The sequence below is a fragment of the Eschrichtius robustus genome, chromosome 6, assembly GCF_028021215.1.
Source record: "Eschrichtius robustus isolate mEscRob2 chromosome 6, mEscRob2.pri, whole genome shotgun sequence".
Lineage (NCBI taxonomy): Eukaryota > Metazoa > Chordata > Mammalia > Artiodactyla > Eschrichtiidae > Eschrichtius > Eschrichtius robustus.
The window spans coordinates 88,018,940-88,039,938 of record NC_090829.1 but is presented as its reverse complement, the minus strand read 5'-3'; the positions used below and the strand labels follow the sequence as shown (position 1 = coordinate 88,039,938).

At 47.5% G+C, this 20,999-nt stretch overlaps 1 protein-coding gene across 1 annotated transcript; it reads left to right on the top strand.

Annotated features, from left to right (window-relative positions):
• Nucleotides 1-6,252: 6,252 nt before the first annotated feature.
• Nucleotides 6,253-19,520, top strand: TAGLN3 (transgelin 3). Its single transcript, XM_068545540.1, has 4 exons — nucleotides 6,253-6,726; nucleotides 7,902-8,076; nucleotides 17,594-17,696; nucleotides 19,073-19,520. Exons 1-4 carry the CDS (start codon nucleotides 6,547-6,549, stop codon nucleotides 19,212-19,214), a joined length of 600 nt encoding a protein of 199 aa, XP_068401641.1. The 5' UTR covers nucleotides 6,253-6,546; the 3' UTR covers nucleotides 19,215-19,520.
• Nucleotides 19,521-20,999: the final 1,479 nt, after the last annotated feature.

The following is a 20,999-nucleotide window of genomic DNA, read 5'->3' as shown; positions in this document are numbered from 1 at the left end:
GTCAAGAGCCCACTCTCATGCCCTGCAAGGGGTCCCCCTTCCTGCAACAATTCCAGAACTGGTCAAAGTGGCTCACTGTGCCTAAATTGTCTGTACAAACAATGTGCTTTGTGCTGGACAAATGCTCTCCTTCTATGAGTCTGGAATTTTGGTAGGTGCCAAGCAGAGACTACCCAAGTGGCCAGCTCCCAATAAACACTGGGCACTGAGTCTCTGACAAGCTTCCCTGGTGGACATTTCACATGTGCTGTCACAACGCCTTGCTGGGGGAATTAAGTTCACCTTATGTGACTCTACTAGGAGAGGATTCTCAGAAGCTCACGCCTAGTTTCCCCAGACTTCACTTTGTGTGCCTTTTTCCTTTCCTGATTTTGCTTTGTATCTTTTCACTGTAATAAATCATAGCTGTGAGTCCTCCTAACAAATCGTCAAACCTGGGGGTGGTCTTGGGGACCCCGACACAGATCCGAAGCAGATGAATATCCTATAGGGCAGTACAATATAATCTAGGAGGTATCTTTTATACCAAACAAAAATAATTTACAAACCAAAAATACATGAATCATCAGTGTGTCACAGCGCCTGGTGCTAGAGTGGGTTATTAGAGGATGGCAGGCAGGGTGCCTCTTCCGGGGCCTAAGCTGCCCAGACACTGCTAGGCATGAGGATTAGAAAGATGAGGAAAGGGCCCTGCCCTTTAGAGCTTTCTAGGGTTAAACATAATTATAATAAAATGTGATAAATATGATTGGAGATACATAGTATTTCTGTAGAGGCAATACGTACAGTGGTTAAAGACAGACTCTAGAGCTTGGGTTTAAGTCCTGGCTCACCATTTACTAGCTCTGTGACTGAGCCATTTACTTAATCTCCCTGAGGTTTCCTCATCTGTAAAATGTCATAATATAAACCTACTTAATAAAGTGTAAGGGTTGAACACAACACGTTTAGAACAATGACACATAGGAGTCACTACCATTTCACTTGTATTTTTATATGCACAAAACACAGTCCAGTGAGAAATTGGAGGGCACAATTCTTGGGGATTTAGGAAGGAAAATGGAGGCAAGGAAGTGAGTAGGTCTTCTGAAACTGAACTGGATTGGAACTTCCTAACCTCAAGATCCCAAATTGGAATGTTAGCTGTATGGTATCCTTCAATGGCTAGGAAAAGGGAGGGGGAGGAACCCTCACTATCTAAAGACAGGAAAAGCTGTCTTAAAATTTAATCTAGCTTTGCAGAGGTTAGCATCATAAATACCAAATGAGTTTGAAGCAGTGAGATTTAGTGTATTCTAGTACATTGTTAATTCCTTTAGTGTTCTTTTCTATTTTTCTCCCAAAGCTCTTTTTTTTTTCTTTTCTAAAACCACTCCATGCCTTGTATTCAGTGACATGGAAAATGCTTGAACAGCCAGCAGGCCCTCGGTGCCTATCCTCTGGAAACCCTGCACTGATTTGAAAGCAGCGACATGACCCCTCTAAACAATCTCAGTGCATGCAGTGGAAGGGGATAAGGCCAATGCCAATGGAGAGGAAGGCTAATGAGACCACAGAATACATTTGCTTTTGCGGCATCTGTTGAGCTTACAGGTACTTCCAGACACAAATCTACACAGTAGGCTGTTCTCTGAGCAGCCAATAGAAAGGTCTGTGAGGAGGAGAGGAGGAAAAGAGCTTTGGGCAAGGCTGAATTTTATAAAGCACGGAGACACAGAGCAAGGAGAACATTACTTGAGACATAACCATTCCCAAGGCAGTGCCCAAAGGGGATACATCGACTTTTCATTATATTTTAAACTGTTAAAAAAACAAACAACTAAGGAACTCATTTTCTGAAGGAAGGAAGAAGATCGGTGGAATTTATATATACCTTTTTTTTTTTTAAAGGAAAGAACCAGTAAGATTTTACAATTTGTTTTTTTAATATAAATGTATTTATTTATTTATTTTTGGCTGTTTTGGGTCTTCGTTGCGGTGCACGGGCTTCTCATTGCAGTGGCTTCTCTTCTTGCGGAGCACGGGCTCTAGAGCACAGGCTCCGTAGTTGTGGTGCACGGGCTTAGCTGCTCCGCAGCATGTGGGATCTTCCCGGACCAGGGCTCGAACCTGTGTGGCAGGCGGATTCCTAACCACTGCGCCACCAGGGAAGTCCCTAGATATACCTTTTTTTAAAAAAATTTATTCATTTTTGGCTGTGTTGGGTCTTTGTTGCTGCGCGTGGACTTTCTCTAGCTGAGGCCAGCGGGGTCTACTCTTCGTTGCGCTGCGCAGGCTTCTCATTGTGGTGGCTTCTCCTGTTGCAGAGCATGGACTCTAGATGCACAGGCTTCAGTAGTTGTGGCACGCAGGCTCAGTAGTTGTGGCACGCAGGCTCAGTAGTTGTGGCTCGCGGGCTCTAGAGCGCAGGCTCAGTAGTTGTGGCACACGGGCTTAGTTGCCCCGTGGCATGTGGGATCTTCCCGGACCAGGGCTCGAACACGTGTCCGCTGCATTGGCAGGCGGATTCCTAACCACTGCACCACCAGGGAAGTCCTGATGTACCTTTTTAAGATACCCTTTCATTACAGACCTAAAGTCACTTTTTAGTTTAGAAACACAATCATGTAATATGCATAACTTGGTTTAATGAAAAAATATGATGCTTTGGTACATTTAGAGAACATACCTAGAAAAATGCAGGTAATTTTTTTAAATGAAATTTGTCTTTTGAAGAAACTGTCCTCTCTATTTTCTTGAGCTTTCAGATTTTTACTGACAGATAAACTTCTACTCGAAAAGAAGCTCAAATCTCAGCTTCTCACTGAAGCCTTTCCTGCCTCATCCTCATCTCTGTGTCCAAGAATTTTGACGGTGGGTCCTCTGTGCTCCCTCATGAACGGCACTCTGCTCAGGCCTTTTTGATAGAACTTACTACCTGGAAATTCTCAGTTTATATGCCAGCCTCCCTCTCTCGAAGGACCATTGAGATCAGGAGCTTTGTTCTGACACTCTTTAACCCCAGGTATCCCTGACCATGCCACACCATCTCCTTACGCACTTTGTATTGTTAATATTCCCTTCTCTTCTGCCCTTGGCACTCTTCTCATGCAACTTACTTATTCACCTTGAGCAACTTCACCCAGGTTCCTGGTTTTAACTACTACCTGCATGCAGATGATTCAAGTACTTTCCTTCATTCCAGATTTTTCTCTTTAGCTCCAGTTGCATAAAACCGAATGACTGGGATGGACTGTGGTGGCCCTCCCAAATGCAGTAAGTTCAAATGCTATTATCTTTCCCCCTTAATGTACCTCCCCACTTATGGTCCCCTTACAATAATTGGTGCAACCATGACCCCTGTTATACAAATCAACCCCTTGAGTCATTCTGACCCTCTCCTTTTCCTTCACCTAAATCAGATCTGATGGTTCTTTTTCTCTATGAAAACACTCAAGCTCATTTGCATGATACATAAGCCCAGTGGCAAGGCCAGTAAATATTCAACAACTAGCTGGGTGCGGAGGGGAGCCCCCGATTTGCAGCATTTGCCAACAACCAGCTATACTCTTGTCATAGCTGGTTTCAAGCTACCACTGGGACGTCACTGAATAAAAGGAAGCTGGGAGGACATGGCCAGTACCAGACTGTTACATAGTATATACCCCATATAGAGACAATAAACATAAATATCCACAAAAACATAGGTAATAGTAAAATGTAGCAAAATAAATTAGGAAGTGATCCATTTTGAGTATTTAACCTTTGCTTGTAATATAATGTATTTAAGTGTAAGTTTACATAATGTAAGTGGTTAAAGCGGCTGAGCTTAACAACTGGTTTTCAAAATTCCTGAAAATTTAACCATGGACATTTGCAAGCATGCTACTTTATAATCTGGAGACTGCCTGACATTCCAGCTTTATTTCTGTGTGTCTCTTCCCTTTAACCCTATGCTTTGTTGATATTAGAACATGTTCACCTTCTTAAATAAGCTGCCTTTGCCAGCAACGTTCCCTATCCCTCCTGCCTCATCCCGTTCACTAGGCAAACACCTACTCATCTTTTGAGACTTAAAGTCATCTCATTTATAAATATTTTTGCTAATTTCCTACCCTCTTCCTCCAGATATAAATGTACCTGAGTACCCTGTGCATATTTTTAGCATGACATCTGGTTGGCATTTATGGTTTACAAGTTTAATGTTGCTGGTAGACCATGTTGCCATATCTCATTCATTTCTTTTTAAAATCTCAGATACATAGACCCTTTTAAAAAGTTGTTGAAAAAATTATAATATTTATAGGCACTCAGTAAACAGAGGGTTGAGCCAGTTTCCACGGTCACCACCCAGGGGATCAAGTGGTTTTTCTTTAATGACTTCCTGTGGATTTCTGGACACTTCTAACCTTCTAGGCTTTGCTTAGACTCTCCTCTTTGCCATTGTATCCTCTCCAGAACCATGATTTCAATCATTCATTTAAAGTACCCCACATATTTTGTTACAATGGCAAAAAAAACCTTCCGGTACAAAAGATCTGCAAAACAGAGTCTGAAAAAAAAAAAAAGGCAAATGTACATCTTTTAGAATTGTTTCTGTTTTGTTTTGTTTTGTTTTGTTTAACAAACCAACATCTTCCTTAGAGCAATTCCAGCCATAGAGGAAATAACATGCTTCCTGTTTGGGCTTCTGTTTCCTTAGTCCCGGGTTGAAACTGACCTTATTGCTGCCACCAAGATGCAACTGAGTGACTTCCAAAATTCTGCTGACAACTTCCCTGCTCTGAACTCTACCCCTGAGCTCCAAGTCTCTGGAGCCAGCTCTGCTGCCTTTAAAGCTTCTTCAGCTGACGATTCCATGCAGCTTCCAGACCTGCATCCATCAGCCCTTGTCATGCCTTTTTCTAAACCTACTGCTCTCCTCAAAGCTCTGATTCTCTCACAACCGGTTTTCACAGAGCTCTCTCTCCTATGCCTTCAACTACTGACCACTAAGTCTTTTCTCAAGCAAACCACCCACATATCTACTAAGTAATTAAATTTTCAAGAGTCCAGGCCCCAGCTGGCAGGAGATTTTTCTCAATACATGTATTGTTTGAGGTCATTTCCTGCATAGCTTCTAATCAATTTCCCACAGGGACAAAGATCGCTATCCCACGTACTAAAATTGTTTTATCTAATGTTCTGAGTCAATTGATCAATCTGTTCTAGAGGAAAAATTTATATTTTATTTCTCTCCAGCACAGAACTTGGCACAGTTAAGTGCTCAAAAAAAATATTCGTTGAATGAACCAAAGAACAAAATTTATGGTGTTTTTTTCCCATGAAAAGACTTACCCAACACCAGCAAGGCTTAATCTTTACCCCCAAGTGGCTTACAGTATAGGAAGACAAACTACCAAGCCCTTCAGTATTTATAAAAATTTCAGGCCAACTTAGGTCTAATGATTTCTCCTGAGGTCTTTTTTGCTCACACCAAATACTCAGTTACCACTGACAGTGTGTCAGTGGTGCCTTTCTGGTCCTTAATTAAAATAAACAGATGAAATCTTTACACTCTATCAAGACCTTTCACTCCAAGCGTTCTTAGCACGTTGAGCTCCTTGTAATTTATAAAACGTACTCTCAGTGTCTTCCGATTCAAAATGGCATTAAAACGCTACATTCCTTGAATAAGTCAAACTGAGGCACAACAGTTTCCCACCAGGATGGAAGTTTCGGGATGAAATCTGGCTGACAGCTGAACAAGCTAATGGTTGCAGCTCACAGCCCCGCCCCTCCTGCCCCACCAGACAGCTGTTCCCTCCAAGCAGGGGGAAAGTGGTTTGGCAACTCCTGACAGATGGACAGCTGACAGCATGGACCCTCCCACAGGCCTCGTTCCGTGTGCAGCTGTGCGCTGGCCTTGTGTACAACCGGCTGTTCCCCAGAGGAGGGGAAAGAATTGTGCTGCTGAGAAAGCCGCTCTCAGCGGGAGGGAGGCGGGCGGGCTAGACTGACACACGAGAGGGCTGGCTTTTTGGACGGCTCTTAGCAACGGCCCTGGCGTGACCCTCCTCAGCCATGAGAAAATAGAATCCGTGTACCATTCTTCCAGGCGCGATGCAGCATCCGCAGCTCTACGTCAAGGGGGCCTTCCTCCCGGCCTGTTAATTACCTGCTCTTTCCCATCTCAGGGTTCCTGCCTTTCCCAAGTGCTCCTGGGAGGAGGGAAGAAACGACCACCACCCAGCCCCCTTGCTGCCTGGGGGCTTCAGGCCTGATTGTGAGTCATTGTGCATCGTTTCGTCTCATTGATAGACGGGACTGAGAGGGGGCTTCCAGCCCCCCCCTGGACCGGCAGGGGCTTTATTCTAAGAGTCACTGGCGCTGCGCTTTTCCTTCCCGTTTGTAGGTGAAACCCCAGTGGCTTCATTGGCTCCTTGATTTAAACCACGCCCGGCTTTCTGCCGGCTTTGCTGCTGCTGGGCCAGGCGGCCCAGCCACATCCCAACCCCGTCTGCCGGGAGCCCGGGCTGCTGCTGCTATTGTGTGGATGCCCCGCGTGTCCTCTCTTCTCTTCCAGAGATGGCTAACAGGGGCCCGAGCTACGGCTTAAGCCGAGAGGTGCAGGAGAAGATCGAGCAGAAGTACGACGCGGACCTGGAGAACAAGCTGGTCGACTGGATCATCCTGCAGTGCGCCGAGGACATAGAGCACCCGCCCCCTGGCAGGGCCCATTTTCAGAAATGGCTAATGGACGGGACGGTAAGGGCCGGCAGCGATCTCGGATGCTGGGGCGGTGGGCTGGGAAACCCTCCAGGGTCTCTCCTCTTTTAACGCGAGGCTACCGGAGGAGCTGCGGCTTGCCAAGCTCCTTCTCCGGGGAGGGGGACGGGAATGCCTTTATCTCTTCGGGATCGGAAGGTCTGGGCTCCCTGCACAATTCCCTCGCTAGATTAGAGGACTCTCCACCCATCCCAGACATCACAGGTTCCTTCTGAGTTGTTGGCAAATTCGAAGTCCTTTTGCTTTTTCCAGTGAGAATAGAGATAAGTATTTCCTTGAGATCTCTCCAGCCTTCATGGTGCATCAGCTCCTCTGGGGGGGGGGGGGGGGTGGTGGCATTCCTTCCCGCAGGGGAATAGGTTGGTTACATAGTAAAACAAAGGAAGGGGTGTGGAGGGGGAGGACTCACCACCTTCCCATTCTTCCTGGAGCCATCCGCCTTGGGGATGCTTAATGCCTGTTTGTCCAATGGATGGACTCTCTTGAAACTGAAGGGAATCCTTATTTGATAACTGCTTTTCTAAGGAGATGCTCCTGTGTGTTTGGGTGGTTGGAGACCACAGGCTCTGCTGATTCCAGCAAGCCCGTCTTTTCCCGCAGGCTGTGATTTACTGTTACATAACTGCTATCCCACGATTCTGTCCGGTTATGCCCAGCGCTTTGGTTATAGGGATCTGGGGGTACCCACCCAGTTCGGCTCCTTTACACATCAATAGCTTTTACTGGATGAGTTATTGAAGCCTGATTCTGATCTGCCTTTTGATAGAAGAAATAATATTAGAGTCTATCATTTAATCTCTCCGGGAGCCACTAACTCTTCCCTCCATTGAAAGTCTGAAATCGTGGCTTCATCACTGCACATCATTCCCTCTCTGTAAACCTTCTTTCCCTCACCCAGCAAAAGGAAAGGAGGGAAGAGGACTCCCGGGCTCTCTGTGGTCAGGAGCAGCCCTGAGAATGGAGTCGCCCGGGTCTTTGGGGTTTGGTATGGGAGCCTGGCCACCCAGCTCAGAACCCATGCCTTCCTGGGGTGCAAGATAGGCCCACGCTTCAACCCGTGGGCTGTGCCCTGTGAGGCCCAGGATTCACTTTGCATTAGGGAGGGGTAAATACAAAGGGAAACGCTGATTCTACCTCCCCCTTTCCCTCTTCAGGTCTTGTGCAAGCTGATAAACAGTTTATACCCACCAGGACAAGAGCCCATTCCCAAGATCTCAGAGTCAAAGATGGCCTTTAAGCAGATGGAGCAAATCTCCCAGTTCCTAAAAGCTGCGGAGATCTATGGCGTCAGGACCACTGACATTTTTCAGACCGTGGACCTTTGGGAAGGTAAGGCCCTCGTGCCTTTGGGATCATTCTTCCCTCCCCCCACCCTTTTGCTTTTCTCTTTGTGAAACCTGCCCACAGTGTTCTTCCACGTATCTCCAGGCGTGTGTGTGCATGTGAGAGGATTATCAGCTGTTACCCCGGAGCGCCGTTCGCTTCCCGCTTTGTGATGTTCTGTTGAAAGTGTTCCTCCTCTAAGGAACACACACCCCAGGACACAGCAGGGACCCCAGCAAACTAACGGGTAAACAGAAGCCTCCGTGGAGAGGAAGCTAAAATGGTTACACGGATGCATCTCCTTCCTCTTACCCCTCCCACAATGTACTTTTCCCCCAAAGTGATAGCTCCTGGAGGAGCGGGGGGCGGCGAGTGTGCTTCTGACTCACCAGCAGCCAGGCTTATAGACAAAGCTGCCTGGTGCAATTTTGTCATTCAATCTGAGAAACAAATAGCACCCCACCCTTTTACTAAACGATTATCTGGGAGCTTTGTGACTATACCTTCCAGATGTGTATTTTCTTAGAGAGGGTGACAAATGATTTTTGTCTTTCATAGTCGTGAATTGATGTAAGAAATCTAACAAGGCATGAAAAGGAAATCAAGCTTCTGGACATAGTTAACAATCCACCATTATTAGGGCAAATGATGTGGATGGAGGTACCGCCAGAGAATTTGGGACCCATGGTCTTAGGGCTTAGTGTCCCCCGGAGCCCAAATGTGCACACCATCCATGCGACTGTTCCACATCGGGCCTGCTGGGGGGACGGACAGGTCCAAGCAGGGCTGCCAGGTTGACTGCACTCTCATGCTCATCGTCACTAGCTGTCATCAGTGGCCCGACCAAGAGGGTGCGCAGCGCAGTGACCCAAGTGGCTCTGCTGACAGTGAGAATGGACTCTCTCCTGTGATCAAGAGAATGATAGTTAAAGGGGTATTCAGATGATGGTTGAAACAGATTTCTAGCAGAGGACCATTCTACTAAACAACTTATAAGGAGGCCGTTGCCTCCTTAATCCTCACCCCCTTCTCCGTGTCATACACAGAGCTGGCATTTCCCGTTTCCTTCACGGATGAGTAGTTAAAATCCTAAGACGCCAATCAGTTTATCAGTAATGTTTTGCCATTATTTAGAAACTCAGCTATTCAGACCTTCAGGCCAGGCTATTGGACGTCATGGACACTTGCCTCCAAATCCCCACAGAATGTCACAGTTGAGACTTGCTCCCTGCTTTTTAGGTCAAAACTATGATGATTTTTCCTTGCTAATAAAAATTCCTGCTGCTTATTGATATTTTCCTCTACACTAGGCATGGTACTAGGGCTTTTCTGCATAACGCCAATCAATTCTCCTAACAATTCCAGGAGGTGGGTGTTATGAATTTCCCCATTTTATAGATGATGAAACTGGAGCTCGCCCATTATTGCTCGTATAGACCATATGACTGGCTAGTAATTAGCAGAGCCAGGACTCAAACCCAGGCTCCGTGATGCCAAAGAGTAGGGCCTTAACTAGTCTGCCATGCCATGCTTTGGCCAGGATGCTGTTTCCTTCACCTACACCATGAGTGTGCTGTTGAGTCATAACAGTGACTGATGAGACGAAGAGGAGGGGGAGGATGATTCAGGGCTGTGTGGGACGGAAGTTTAGAGCCCCGGTACTTGGAGGTTTGTATGAATGGAAGGGGTCCCAGTGAGACCCCCCCCCCCAAGTACAGGAAGTATATACGAGGAGGAAGAAACTGGGAGGGCTATGGGAGATGGGGATCCCGAGGGTGCTTTTCTGTGTTGAGGATGCCTTGCTTGCCTTTCCCCTTTTTCCAAAGACCACACGGGTGAACTTGACCCCCGGGAGGTGCTGGTAGTGAAGGGGAGGAGGCTAGGGAGCAAAGGTCCCTGATAAGCAGAGCAGGTGGAAGTCTACGCCACCTGCCCCAGCCCTGTGTGTCAGATACCTCTTAGGGAAGAGGGAAGTTGAGAGGCATCTGTGTGACTGCAGGAGCCTGAGATGGGGTGGTGGACGGGTGGGCTCCAGAGCAGGGTGATGTTCTTAGAAAAAGGAAACAAGGCAGACACTGAGGGGTCTCGTTCCCAGGGCAAAGAAAGATGGGGCTTTAAAGGAAACAAGGAAGGAGACCACGCCCAGGGTGCCGTGGCTGAGATGCTATAGGCAGGACAGCTGGCAATAGAACAGATGCTTCGGAGGGTCCAAATGGCCTCTAGAGGCACCAGGGCCTGGCGGCCCCCTCCATGGAGAGGCAACTCAGGATCGAGCTTTGGGAGATTCATTCTATTTGCTGGAGGGGATACTTGACATCCCCCAAGTGCACTTTCTGCAGCTCAGGCTGAGCTGGTGACCATACAGTGAAGCAAGAGACAGGAAAGTGGGTTGCTTTGAGCAGAGAAACGGGGAGGGACGGCAGCCTTGGGCGAGCCCAGCACTGAGACCCACGGAACAGCAGCGTGGAGAAGTGCGAGGCTGGGTCCTTCTGCCAGAGCTGCTTGTCACCCGTGAATTTAGGGATGAGTAAGCTGGAATCGAAGGGATGCCAGTGGGCGGGCTGGCATGTGTTGACGTGCCTGTGTGCGTGTGGGGTTGTCCATGTTTGTGCGCACAGCTATTGGACTGGCCATCGCCTTAGCTTAGTCTCACATTCTTCCTACTCTTCTGCACCTGGGCTGTGGTTTTAATGCTGTCCTCAAATTTCAGATTACTCACGTTCACTCCTGATTCCGTGCACTGTGGTCATGGTGGCTGTGGCTCTGAGTGGCCAGCCCTCCTTGCCTGGGAACTTCTCCTCTTCCTCTGCAGGCATTTTATGCTCAGCAGCTCTCGGTCTCCCATCTCCCCTGCTTGGCATCTTCCTAAGCAGGGCTCTGCTTGCCCACGGCTGCCCATGACTCTGTGCTGCTCTTATGTCGCAGATGAATAATGCCGCAGGAGCCAGGGCTCGCCAAATGCCTTCTCATTTAGCTTCAGTTGTTCAGACAGGCAGACGCCCAGATGTACCTTCTCTCCTGAAACCCCTTTTAGATGCAAGGCGAAATGTTTGGAATGGACTCAGGGGCAACCAGAATAAAAGGTTCAAGGCTTTAAGAAGGAACCCAGGGCTGAATGGCCTAAAAAACAACCCAACCACAGAGATATATACAAGGCTCCCGGAGTTCCCCTCAGAGGAAGCTGGGGTGACCAGTTCCCTTCAGTGATGGGGGAGAAGTGAGGGCAGCTTAGAGCCATGGAAGGGGACTGGAGAGATCTTTCTCATGGATGAGAGAAGGTGGATGCCGGGCAGGTTACTTTGGGATTCGCCCTGAGAACCTGGAAAGGGCGGGCGGGGCCGTCTCAGCTGTGACTCAGGAGAGCACAACGGAGGTTAGGTTTCAGCATCTCTTCGGTGGAGGGAGAGGGGGAAGGAGAGAAAGGGAGGGGACAGAAAAGGAGGTGTGTGTGTGTGTGTGTGTGTGTGTGTGTGTCTCACTCTCGTGAGAGCGAGTGAGTGTGCTGGTCAGAAAGCCTGTAAAGAAAGCTTACCCTGAGGTTAGGAGAGTGCAGGCTCCTAAGTCAGAAATTAGACCACCCCGTTCAAACCTCTGCTCCACCACCTATCAATGAACTTTTCTAAGCTTCCGTTTTCTCAGCTGTAAAATGGGAATAATCGTGTCTATTTCACAGGGTTGATATGGGGCGTAAATGAGATAATGCATTAAAAGTGCTTAACACAGTGCTGGAAAGAACAGACCATAATATATGGTAGCAATGTTCAAATTACTATTATCATTGGCCTATTTTTTTTCAAGACTAATAGAAAATAAGGGCGGCAGGAGCGAGGCTGGAAGGGCACATATTCTGTCTCAGAACGGATGGACTTCATGAAGGGCCTCACACAGCAGCTGGTAGGGTTGCCTGGATGACCTTTGCCCTCTCTGTCATCTGCGGTGCCTTCACCTCATTGACCATTCTCCAAAATGAGGGGCCACCTTATGGGTCTCCTTATTGACTTTTTTCCACCTCGTGGTCATTACCCTTTATGTATTTCCCCCACGATATAGTATTGCTTTGCCAATTCCAGACCCAGGGATCGTGGTACTGTGGAAAGAGCATGAGTTTTGGAAGCAAGCTACATACTAGCTACATGACCCTGGTTAAGCTGCTTAGCTTCTCAGAGCCTCCGTTCCCTTCCCTGTAAACAGCACCTCCCTTGCAGGGTTCTTGAAAGGATTAAATGCATAAAATGCCTAGCACAGTGCCCGGCTAAGAGACACCTAATAAATGTTGGCTTTTTTCTCCTCTGCTGTTAGTCCATCAGCAACTAGCCTTTTTGGTTCCCATGCATAACCAGGCAACGAGCATTAGACACCTAGAATTCTAGAATGTCAGAGCAGGCAAGACTCAAAGATCAATCAACTCTGATTGCTCTTCTCCATAATCCTGCTGACGAGGATCCGGGACACATGGCTTTGTCCTGCCTCCCTGTTCCCCTCCTTGATGACTGGGTGTTGGGGAGGCCGGTTTATACCGGGAGGGCAGAGTGCCTGGAAGGTCCAAATATGTCCTCTGGGAGGTGTCACTGTATGTGTCATTCCTCAATAGCAAGAACAGAAGAGACATTTCACCCAATGTGAGAGCTGTTTTGGGATATTGTACAGTACCTGTAGTGACTCAGGATAGTACAGAAATGCCTGCCGCCTGAAGCCTCCTTTTCTCTCAGTGCAGCCTTCACCGCACTTCCTGCAAGCACTGCTCACGCCACACTTGAGCTTGGCGGGCTCTTCCTGCAGCGGTGGTCCTCCAACTGCAGTGTGCATCAGAATCTCCTGGTAGGCTTGTTAAAACACACATCGCTGGACCCCAGCCCCAGAGTTTCGGAGGTATTACGTCTGGGGTAGGGCCTAGGTATTTGCATTTCTTACCAATTCACAGGTGATACTGCTTCTGCTGGCCTGGGAACCCTACTATGAGAACCACTTCCTTACAGATTTTCTGAAGGGAGGCAAGCAACAAAAATTCATAAAGCCCACAGAGCAGCCCAACCTACCCTCTGACATTTCTCCCTTATCTGAAGCAATAATTTTTCTACTCTGAGTGGAGAATTGGGGGCTATGCCTAAGTTATTACTCAGGGAAATAAGAAGTGGTTTCTTCATCCACTGACCGCTTTCTCTGTAAGTCCCAGAAAGTTGAAAAAAGAAAAAAAAAAACAGTATTCTAAGAGTTACAAGGTTGAGTCAAGACTAATGTAAAATAGAAGAAACTCCAAAGCAAAGAGTTTTGAATGTAAGACTGATTTTTAGTATTCAAAGTCAAGTGTCCAACCTGACTTTACCCACCCAGATGTGACTTCTCTGGCCTTGTTTCTTTCTCTTTACCCTTCTGTTTATTTTTTCTTCCCAAAGACATGTGTAAGATAGCATGAAAGTAATAAAAATTAAGGGAACAAAATCCTTGTTCAAGTATCTTTATGGTAAAAGTCTTCAAACTTCATGGGCACTAAGAATTCCTAGGTCGGGGCAAGGGGTACTTGTAATACAGAACCCTTGGTCCCTCTCCCCAGAGATGACCATTTAGTAGCTGGAGTGTAAGACCACACTTGGCGAGACGTTGCTTGGTGATAATGCAATAAACAGGGAATACAGTACTGTCAAGTCAAAGTGTCAGTTGCTATCTGAGGTTCTGACAAGGAAAGCTACTGTGCCACCATCTCCTTTTACAACTTCGAGTCTAATAGTAGCTTCCCCCCATGATAGAGAGCTAGAAGAGTCCAGGAACCTGATTGAAATCCTGAGCTGTTAGTGGAAATTTGACCCCTCTCTTTCGTGTATCACTTCCTCCTATGGCCAGCGGTCTCATTTGTAGATCACCACCCAGACTCAGTCTCATTCCTGCGTTCCCAGCATCTAGAAAGTTCCCAACACCTAGTTGGTACTTCTTTAGAACTGTTCTCCTTCTTCTTGGAAAACTAGCTTGAGCATCAGCTTTCAAGCTGTCTTGCCGAAGTTTCTGGGGGTAGCTTTCAGGGAACAAAGAGATTCCAGGCTGCTGGAGCTCTGAGCAGGCTCCCAACTTGTGTCAGAGCCCTTTAACTATCGATGTGACTTCTGACCTTGTGGACGATATCTCTGAAGCAAGGAATTACCGCTTAACAACTTTTATTTCGTACCTACCACATGCCAGACACTGGGATGTTTTTAAAAATTCAAAACTGAAGTACTGGGGCAGTGCTTGCTTATGCATCTGGCTGCATCAGAATCATCACAGGATATTGTCCCAGAATCTGAATTTTCAAGATCCTCAGGTAATTCTGATGCTCAGTCCAGTTGGGAGTCATCAGGTGAAACCCATGCATCTCAAAGTTGTCTGATGGCATGAATCACATGGGGAGATTATTAAAAATACAAACTCCCAGACCCCACCCCAGGACTGACAAATCAGTTTGTCCAGGGATGACCTCAAATTTCATATTTTTAGAAAGGCCTCCCAACCCCATCCCATAAGTAGTCCCAGAAGCTTGGGAAACCATGTTCTGCAGCAGGCTGGGTTCTAGGCGGATGGCACACATTATTGTGATACAAGAAGCTCAGCTTTTGTTGCTTTATAACTGACTCACTTCACAGATCTTCCCTCATCTCACTGCTCCTTCAGACATTTCAATTTTTGACCCTCAGCTACAGGATTCAGTCTCCACACACCGCCCCCTTCTACCCAACAGCACTTGATCTGGGCTTCTGAACTGGCAAGAGAAATGAGGCTGGAAAGAGACCCTCTTCCCATTTGGTTAGTCCAAAACACTGGAATTCTTTCCAAGGAATGTCTATTAGAAAATGAACTAGACATGAACTGGTTACAGAAGGCAGATTTCTGTTTGTTATGTTATTTAGAATCTTGACAATAATTATTTTAACTTGATCTGCAAACTGATGGGGGACTCTGGGCCCCAACTGCTTTCTTTTGCTTTCATCTTATTTGGGTTGAGACCTTGAGAAATTATTCCAGACAAAACATAGACTTACGGTCATTTGAAGTTGGTTCCCCAGATTCTGTGGGGCCCAAGAACTATGCCCCATTGGTATCCCTCCAGTGTCTCCCTCTGGCCTGGCACTGAAGCAGCCACTGCCACCCTTCAGGTCATTCCTGATCACCGAGCACCGTGCCTCCCGACCAGCCTGTGTGGGGCACCCATGGGAGATGGCGGTGTGGCCTCCTGGACTGATTACAGGCTCTGAGTTCAGACAGACCTGAGCTAGATCTGGGCCCTGATTCACTTGTTGGGTGGCTCTGGGAAATTAATTAACCTCCCTGAGTTAATTTTCCCATCCACACATTGGGAGGAATCATATCAAGTCCACAGGGGCAAGGTCACTTATAATAAAGTGTCAAGCCTATCATTTATAACAAATCTCTTGTCTCTGGCCCTTTCTTTAAAAAAAAAAGCTTTTCCAGTTTGTTCCTGTCTAATGCCTCCTTCCCCAGCTTCTTCTGCCCCAATAGTGCAATTGCTTCCTTTTGCACTCTCCTGGGATGAAGGTGGGGTGAGATTTATAGGTCAGGGGGCCTGGATATCTTACCCTTGCCCCCAAATTAATTCCCTGTGTCCTTTCTGGTTTCATGCAGTATATGCATTAGCCATATGTAGTGGGGACCGGGTCTTTTTGGTTTAACAGTTTGCTTCCCACCCCGGGCCTCCAGGGTAGTATCTGTGGCTGGTTGCCGGGTGCCAGTCTCCACATTTCCCCAGATCCTGGACATGCCAGATGCGCGCTGTTTCCAACCACCGGAAACAGATTTCCGGTGTGCTTTACATACAGAGTAGAGATGAGTGATGTACCTGGACCTTCCTAAGCCTCCATGTGCTTCATAGTTCCTCGAGGTTCTCTTTAATGACTCACTACTTGAAAGCAAACCTTCTTCCTATCTCTTCCCATGGTGATCCTTCATAATACCATCATGCCAGTTCTGTCAAAAAAAAAAAAAATGTATCCTGTAATACAGTGACACTTACAGAAATGCTTTTCATCTGCGGAAGAGAAGGATCATTCTCATAACCTCCTCTGCGTTTCCTCTCTCTGCCTTCTCAGTATCCCTTGTGCCCTCCTCCTTCCAGCTGCTGCCCAGGTCCTCCTTTCTCCACCACCCCAGCTGTTCCTTGCTTCTGGTGGGGGGGGGGGTCTCTCCACTGAGAACCTCTCATCCCTGTATCCATCAATCCATCCCACAGGGCCTCAGGATCCAGGAAATTGTCCTGTGGTTAATGTGGGACAGGGGATGGGGAGAGAAGCAAGGAAAGAAGGATCTGCTGTCTCTCTCTCCTCTTTGAATAAATGGACATCCTGACCTGGACTTCCTCTGTGGGCCCTAATTGTTTATTTTGTTAGAGTTATGCGCCATTCTCACTTTCTGTCTGCCTTTCCCCTGTAATTCTGTATTCCCCGGTGACCGGGCTGCAGCAGCCCGGCCGGAGATTACAGATGGTTCACTCGGTCTCAAGAGGACCTTCAGTGTTTGCCCTTGACTTTCACAGCCCCTGCCAGGCTGAATGCAGCCACCCTCCCCCCGCCTAGCCCTGTAGCTTTTGCATTGCACACTCGTGCGTGGACCTTCGATCTGGTTCTAAATTGCGGGGCTAACCACACAGTAGCATCTTTCCCTTTCCTTGTCCAGGACACGTCGGTCCGCTGGAAGGGGGGAGGGGAGAAAGGATGGGAAGAGGAGGCTACCTTGTAGCCCAGTGGGTGAAGGGTCCCTGGGCTCCTCGGGTGACAGTGTCCCCTTCCACTGTGTGAGGGAGCACACCACACATGTCTCTCTGTCTCTCTCTCTCTCTCACAAACACACACAAGCCATTTATTTATTGTCTCCATTTAGCTCCTCTCAAGCAGCACAGAATGAAGAGCTTCTCATTGTGTCATGCTGGAGTGCTCTGTGTTGATTTGCTTTTCTTCATCTGCCAGGCCTCCAGCCCAAAGAGCCAAGTGAAAACTCAATTTGATGCACATGGGTGATTTTAGACCCTTTTAACCCAGATAAAGTAAAAGAAAGAAGCCACCTGGGCTTTGGTGCAGTTAACCCACCAGTAAATTTCTTTCCGCTTTCCTTTTTTCTTTCCAGTCCTTACGAAAATCCTCTTGTGCAGACCTCACGCCAGCTTACCCACAGCACCTCCCCTTACCACCGCCCGTAGAACCTACCGAGGCCAGGGCCTCTGCTTAGGGCAGGGATCTACCGCTATTTGAGTTGCTCAGTGTTTGGAATGTGTTATTCATGTAACAACTGTGAATGGATTAGAAACTCGCTATCTCTGGCATGTACCATATAGAGAATAATTAGCCAGGAGATTTTTTGCTCCTTTCTGAGAAGTTTGGCCATGGTTGTCTTCAGGCCACTTTGAGGAGTATCTTGTATCCCTCTCCCTTGAATGTGCTCACCTACAGCCTCCTATGAGAACTTTCTTCCCAGAGGTCCAGCCCCATCCTTCCCTCTTCCTTGGCCCTGACACATGCTTGGCTTTAATCTCTCCTTTGGCTTCCAGGGAAGGACATGGCGGCCGTGCAGAGGACCCTGATGGCTCTAGGCAGCGTTGCAGTCACCAAGGATGATGGCTGCTACCGGGGAGAGCCATCCTGGTTTCACAGGTGAAAGTCCCTTCCCAGCCACACACCCTCTCCCTCCCCAGGCAGAGGATGATTTTAACAAGAGCGAGCATCTGAAGCCTTGTAGCTCCCCAGAGGCTGTTTTGACACAAAGTCCAGCCTAGCAACAAGCACTCCCAGCCCCATAACCGAATCCCCCGGAGCAAGGAAAGACCGATGCTGCCTGTTCAGGCCAATACACCACCCAGGGCAGAAGTCGCTGGGCCTTTCCTACTAGATACCTGGATCCTCCAGCTCTGCCCAGGTTATGTCTCTCTTGAGACTGAGCAGAGATGAATGACTTTTCTCACAGGTGGCTTGACATTTGAACTTGGTTTCACTAGGAGCCAAGTAGCCCTGAATCTACTTATTTATTTAATTATTTTCCTCACATAATGAAGGGAAAACATCTTTTATTTGCCAGGAGAGTCCTGAGACAGGCCTGTCGTCCCAGCATATCCATTGATAGCGCTGTCTGTCACTCTCGGAGGAGGCCTGAAGTGGATAATAAGTTATATTGTGTCATGTCAGTAAAGGGCCTTTCCCTAAAGAGATTATTTGCTGTGTTGTTTGTTTTTTTTTGGGGGGGGAGGGGTAGCAAGGATGCTTAAACTCCACCCCTAGCTCAGTGAGAGATGAAAAAAGCATGTTGTAGCAGATGATTGACTCTTCATTCCCCTAATCCCCTCCTCTTCTTGACAGTTATGAAAAGGTACCAGCTTGTGACATTTTAAATGAACCTGGTCTGAAAAGCTCCTAGATATTGGCCAATTGAAACCTTGGTTTTAGCCCCCATTTTGTTAGTGATCTACCATGGTCTACGTGGCCCATAAAACCAACATTATTTACTATCTGGCTCTTCACCAAAGTTTGCAAACCTCTGGTCTAGAATAGGAAATTTCCCCTCCTAACACCTACATCCCTCAGCTTTAAAGTGGGACATTAACCCTTGGCGCCCCATACAGGGAAGGTGGAGTAGGATTAATGACATGATTTGTAAGAAGAGCTGATTTTAATTTTCACAAGGGCTTGAGGTAACTGTGAGAAGGGGGGACAGGCAAGCTGTCTGAGAGTAAAGTATCCAGAGAGGCAGCACTGGTTCTTTGCTGTGGAAATTCTGGAAAATCACCTGAGCTTCTAAGATGTCGAGAGGTCGTGTTTCATGGCAGGGCCGGTTTGTGGTAGGACCATAGCCCAGGGTAGGGCCATATTTCATAGGATCATAGCCCAGGGTAGGGCCATAGTTCCTGGCAGGACTATAGTTCAGTACAAGGCCCACCCTTCTATTTGGTGACCCCCAGAAGAGCCTGTGTAACTGCATATCTTGGAAAAGTTTTGAAAACAGAATGACATTGTTTCATCTCACTCCCTCTGCCCAGGAAAGCCCAGCAGAACCGGAGAGGATTTTCAGAGGCGCAGCTTCGCCAAGGACAGAACGTAATAGGCCTGCAGATGGGCAGCAACAAGGGAGCCTCCCAGGCAGGCATGACCGGATATGGGATGCCCAGGCAAATCATGTAAGACGCTGCATCCCGCGACCCAGTAGAGAGGACGAACGTGCCACACCACGGTCTCTGTGATAAAGAAATAGTTAGTCACCTTCTGACCTTCTCTTCTCAAAGCCTCCTGTCCCTGGTTTTTGCAAGTGCTGCATTTCTGCCGCGAATCCACGTTGCCTACGGCTGCCACCTTCTGTTCATTTAGAACTATGCAAAGACTCCGCTTCCTTCCTCTTCCTGAGCTCCTTCTTTGCCCTAAAAGCCTTCATTTACCTGATTATTTATTTATTTATTTATTTGCCAAAAATTTCCCTCCTCAACTTATAGAACGCACCTAATAAACAAATTAGTCTTGTGTCTTCAAGTGTGAAGTTCCTTCCTTGTCTTAGGGACTTTGCAGGCAGGGCTGGTCTCCATTTCATTCAAGAGGCCAGCTAGCTGTGGCAGTAGAAATATAAGTTAACTCTGAGGAAGCCCTTGCAAGGTTGTATTGCTTATCTTGACAACTGCAGTAGAAGTTTAGGAACAGTTTTGCCCACTCTGACAGCCTAAACCCATGAGTTCAAGGACAAGGTCTTTGGCTCCCACATATTTTTTGAGTACCTACCTTGTGCTTATTGTGCCAGACTCTGGGGGGGGACACAGGAATGAGCAAGCTGAAGCCCCAACTCTTCAAGAGCTCTGCTGTAGATGCTCAGGAACTATCTGATGGAGGGGTGGTTTTATCAGCTGGATGGGTGATGATTAGTTGAAGGAAAGAGCAGTTTTCCATTCTCTATCAATAATCTTTATCCCCACAGGCCAGATTCTGGGTCTGATGCAGACATTTATACAGTTTCTTCATTAGCCAGAAGTGAAAGCAAAGTAGATTGCTCTCTTACAGTTGTTTACAGGGTCTAACCCCCTAAAACTCTTGGACATTGTCTAAGACTCAGATCTAGCTAAGATGAGAAAGGTTTTAAACACTTTCTCATCCACAGAAAACTTAAGAAGGCAAGTACGCCTGGGGACCACCAACTCATCTTACTCTTTCCTACCAGTAGAAACAAGAAAAACAAAGGGATGCATTTTGGGACTTCCCTGGTGGTGCAGTGGCTAAGAATCCGCCTGCCAGTGCAGGGGACACGGCTTTGAGCCCTGGCAATGGAAGATCCCACATGCCGCGGAGCAACTAAGCCCGTGCGCCACAACTACTGAGCCTGCGCTCTAGAGCCCGCGAGCCACAACTACTGAAGCCCACGTGCCTAGAGCCTGTGCTGCGCAACAAGAGAAGCCACTGCAATGAGAAGCCCGTGCACCGCAACGAAGAGTAGCCCCCGCTCGCCGCAACTAGAGAAAGCCCGCGCGCAGCAATGAATACCCAACTCAGCCAAAAGTAAATAAAAATTTTTTTAAAAAAGTGTTGCAGGGGCTTCCCTGGTGGCGCAGTGGTTGAGAATCTGCCTGCCAATACAGGGGACACGGGTTCGAGCCCTGGTCTGGGAAGATCCCACATGCCGCGGAGCAACTAGGCCCGTGAGCCACAATTGCTGAGCCTGCGCGTCTGGAGCCTGTGCTCCGCAACAGGAGAGGCCGCGATAGTGAGAGGCCCGCGCACCGCGATGAAGAGTGGGCCGCACTTGCCGCAACTAGAGCAAGCCCTAGCACAGAAACGAAGACCCAACACAGCCATAAATAAATAAATTTTTTAAGAAAGTGATGCATTTAGTAAGAAAAGAAATAAGTCTTTCACTCATATAATGAATTGTTAATTAACAAGAATAAAATAAAATAAATGAAAATATAGACACTGCCACACTCTAGATGT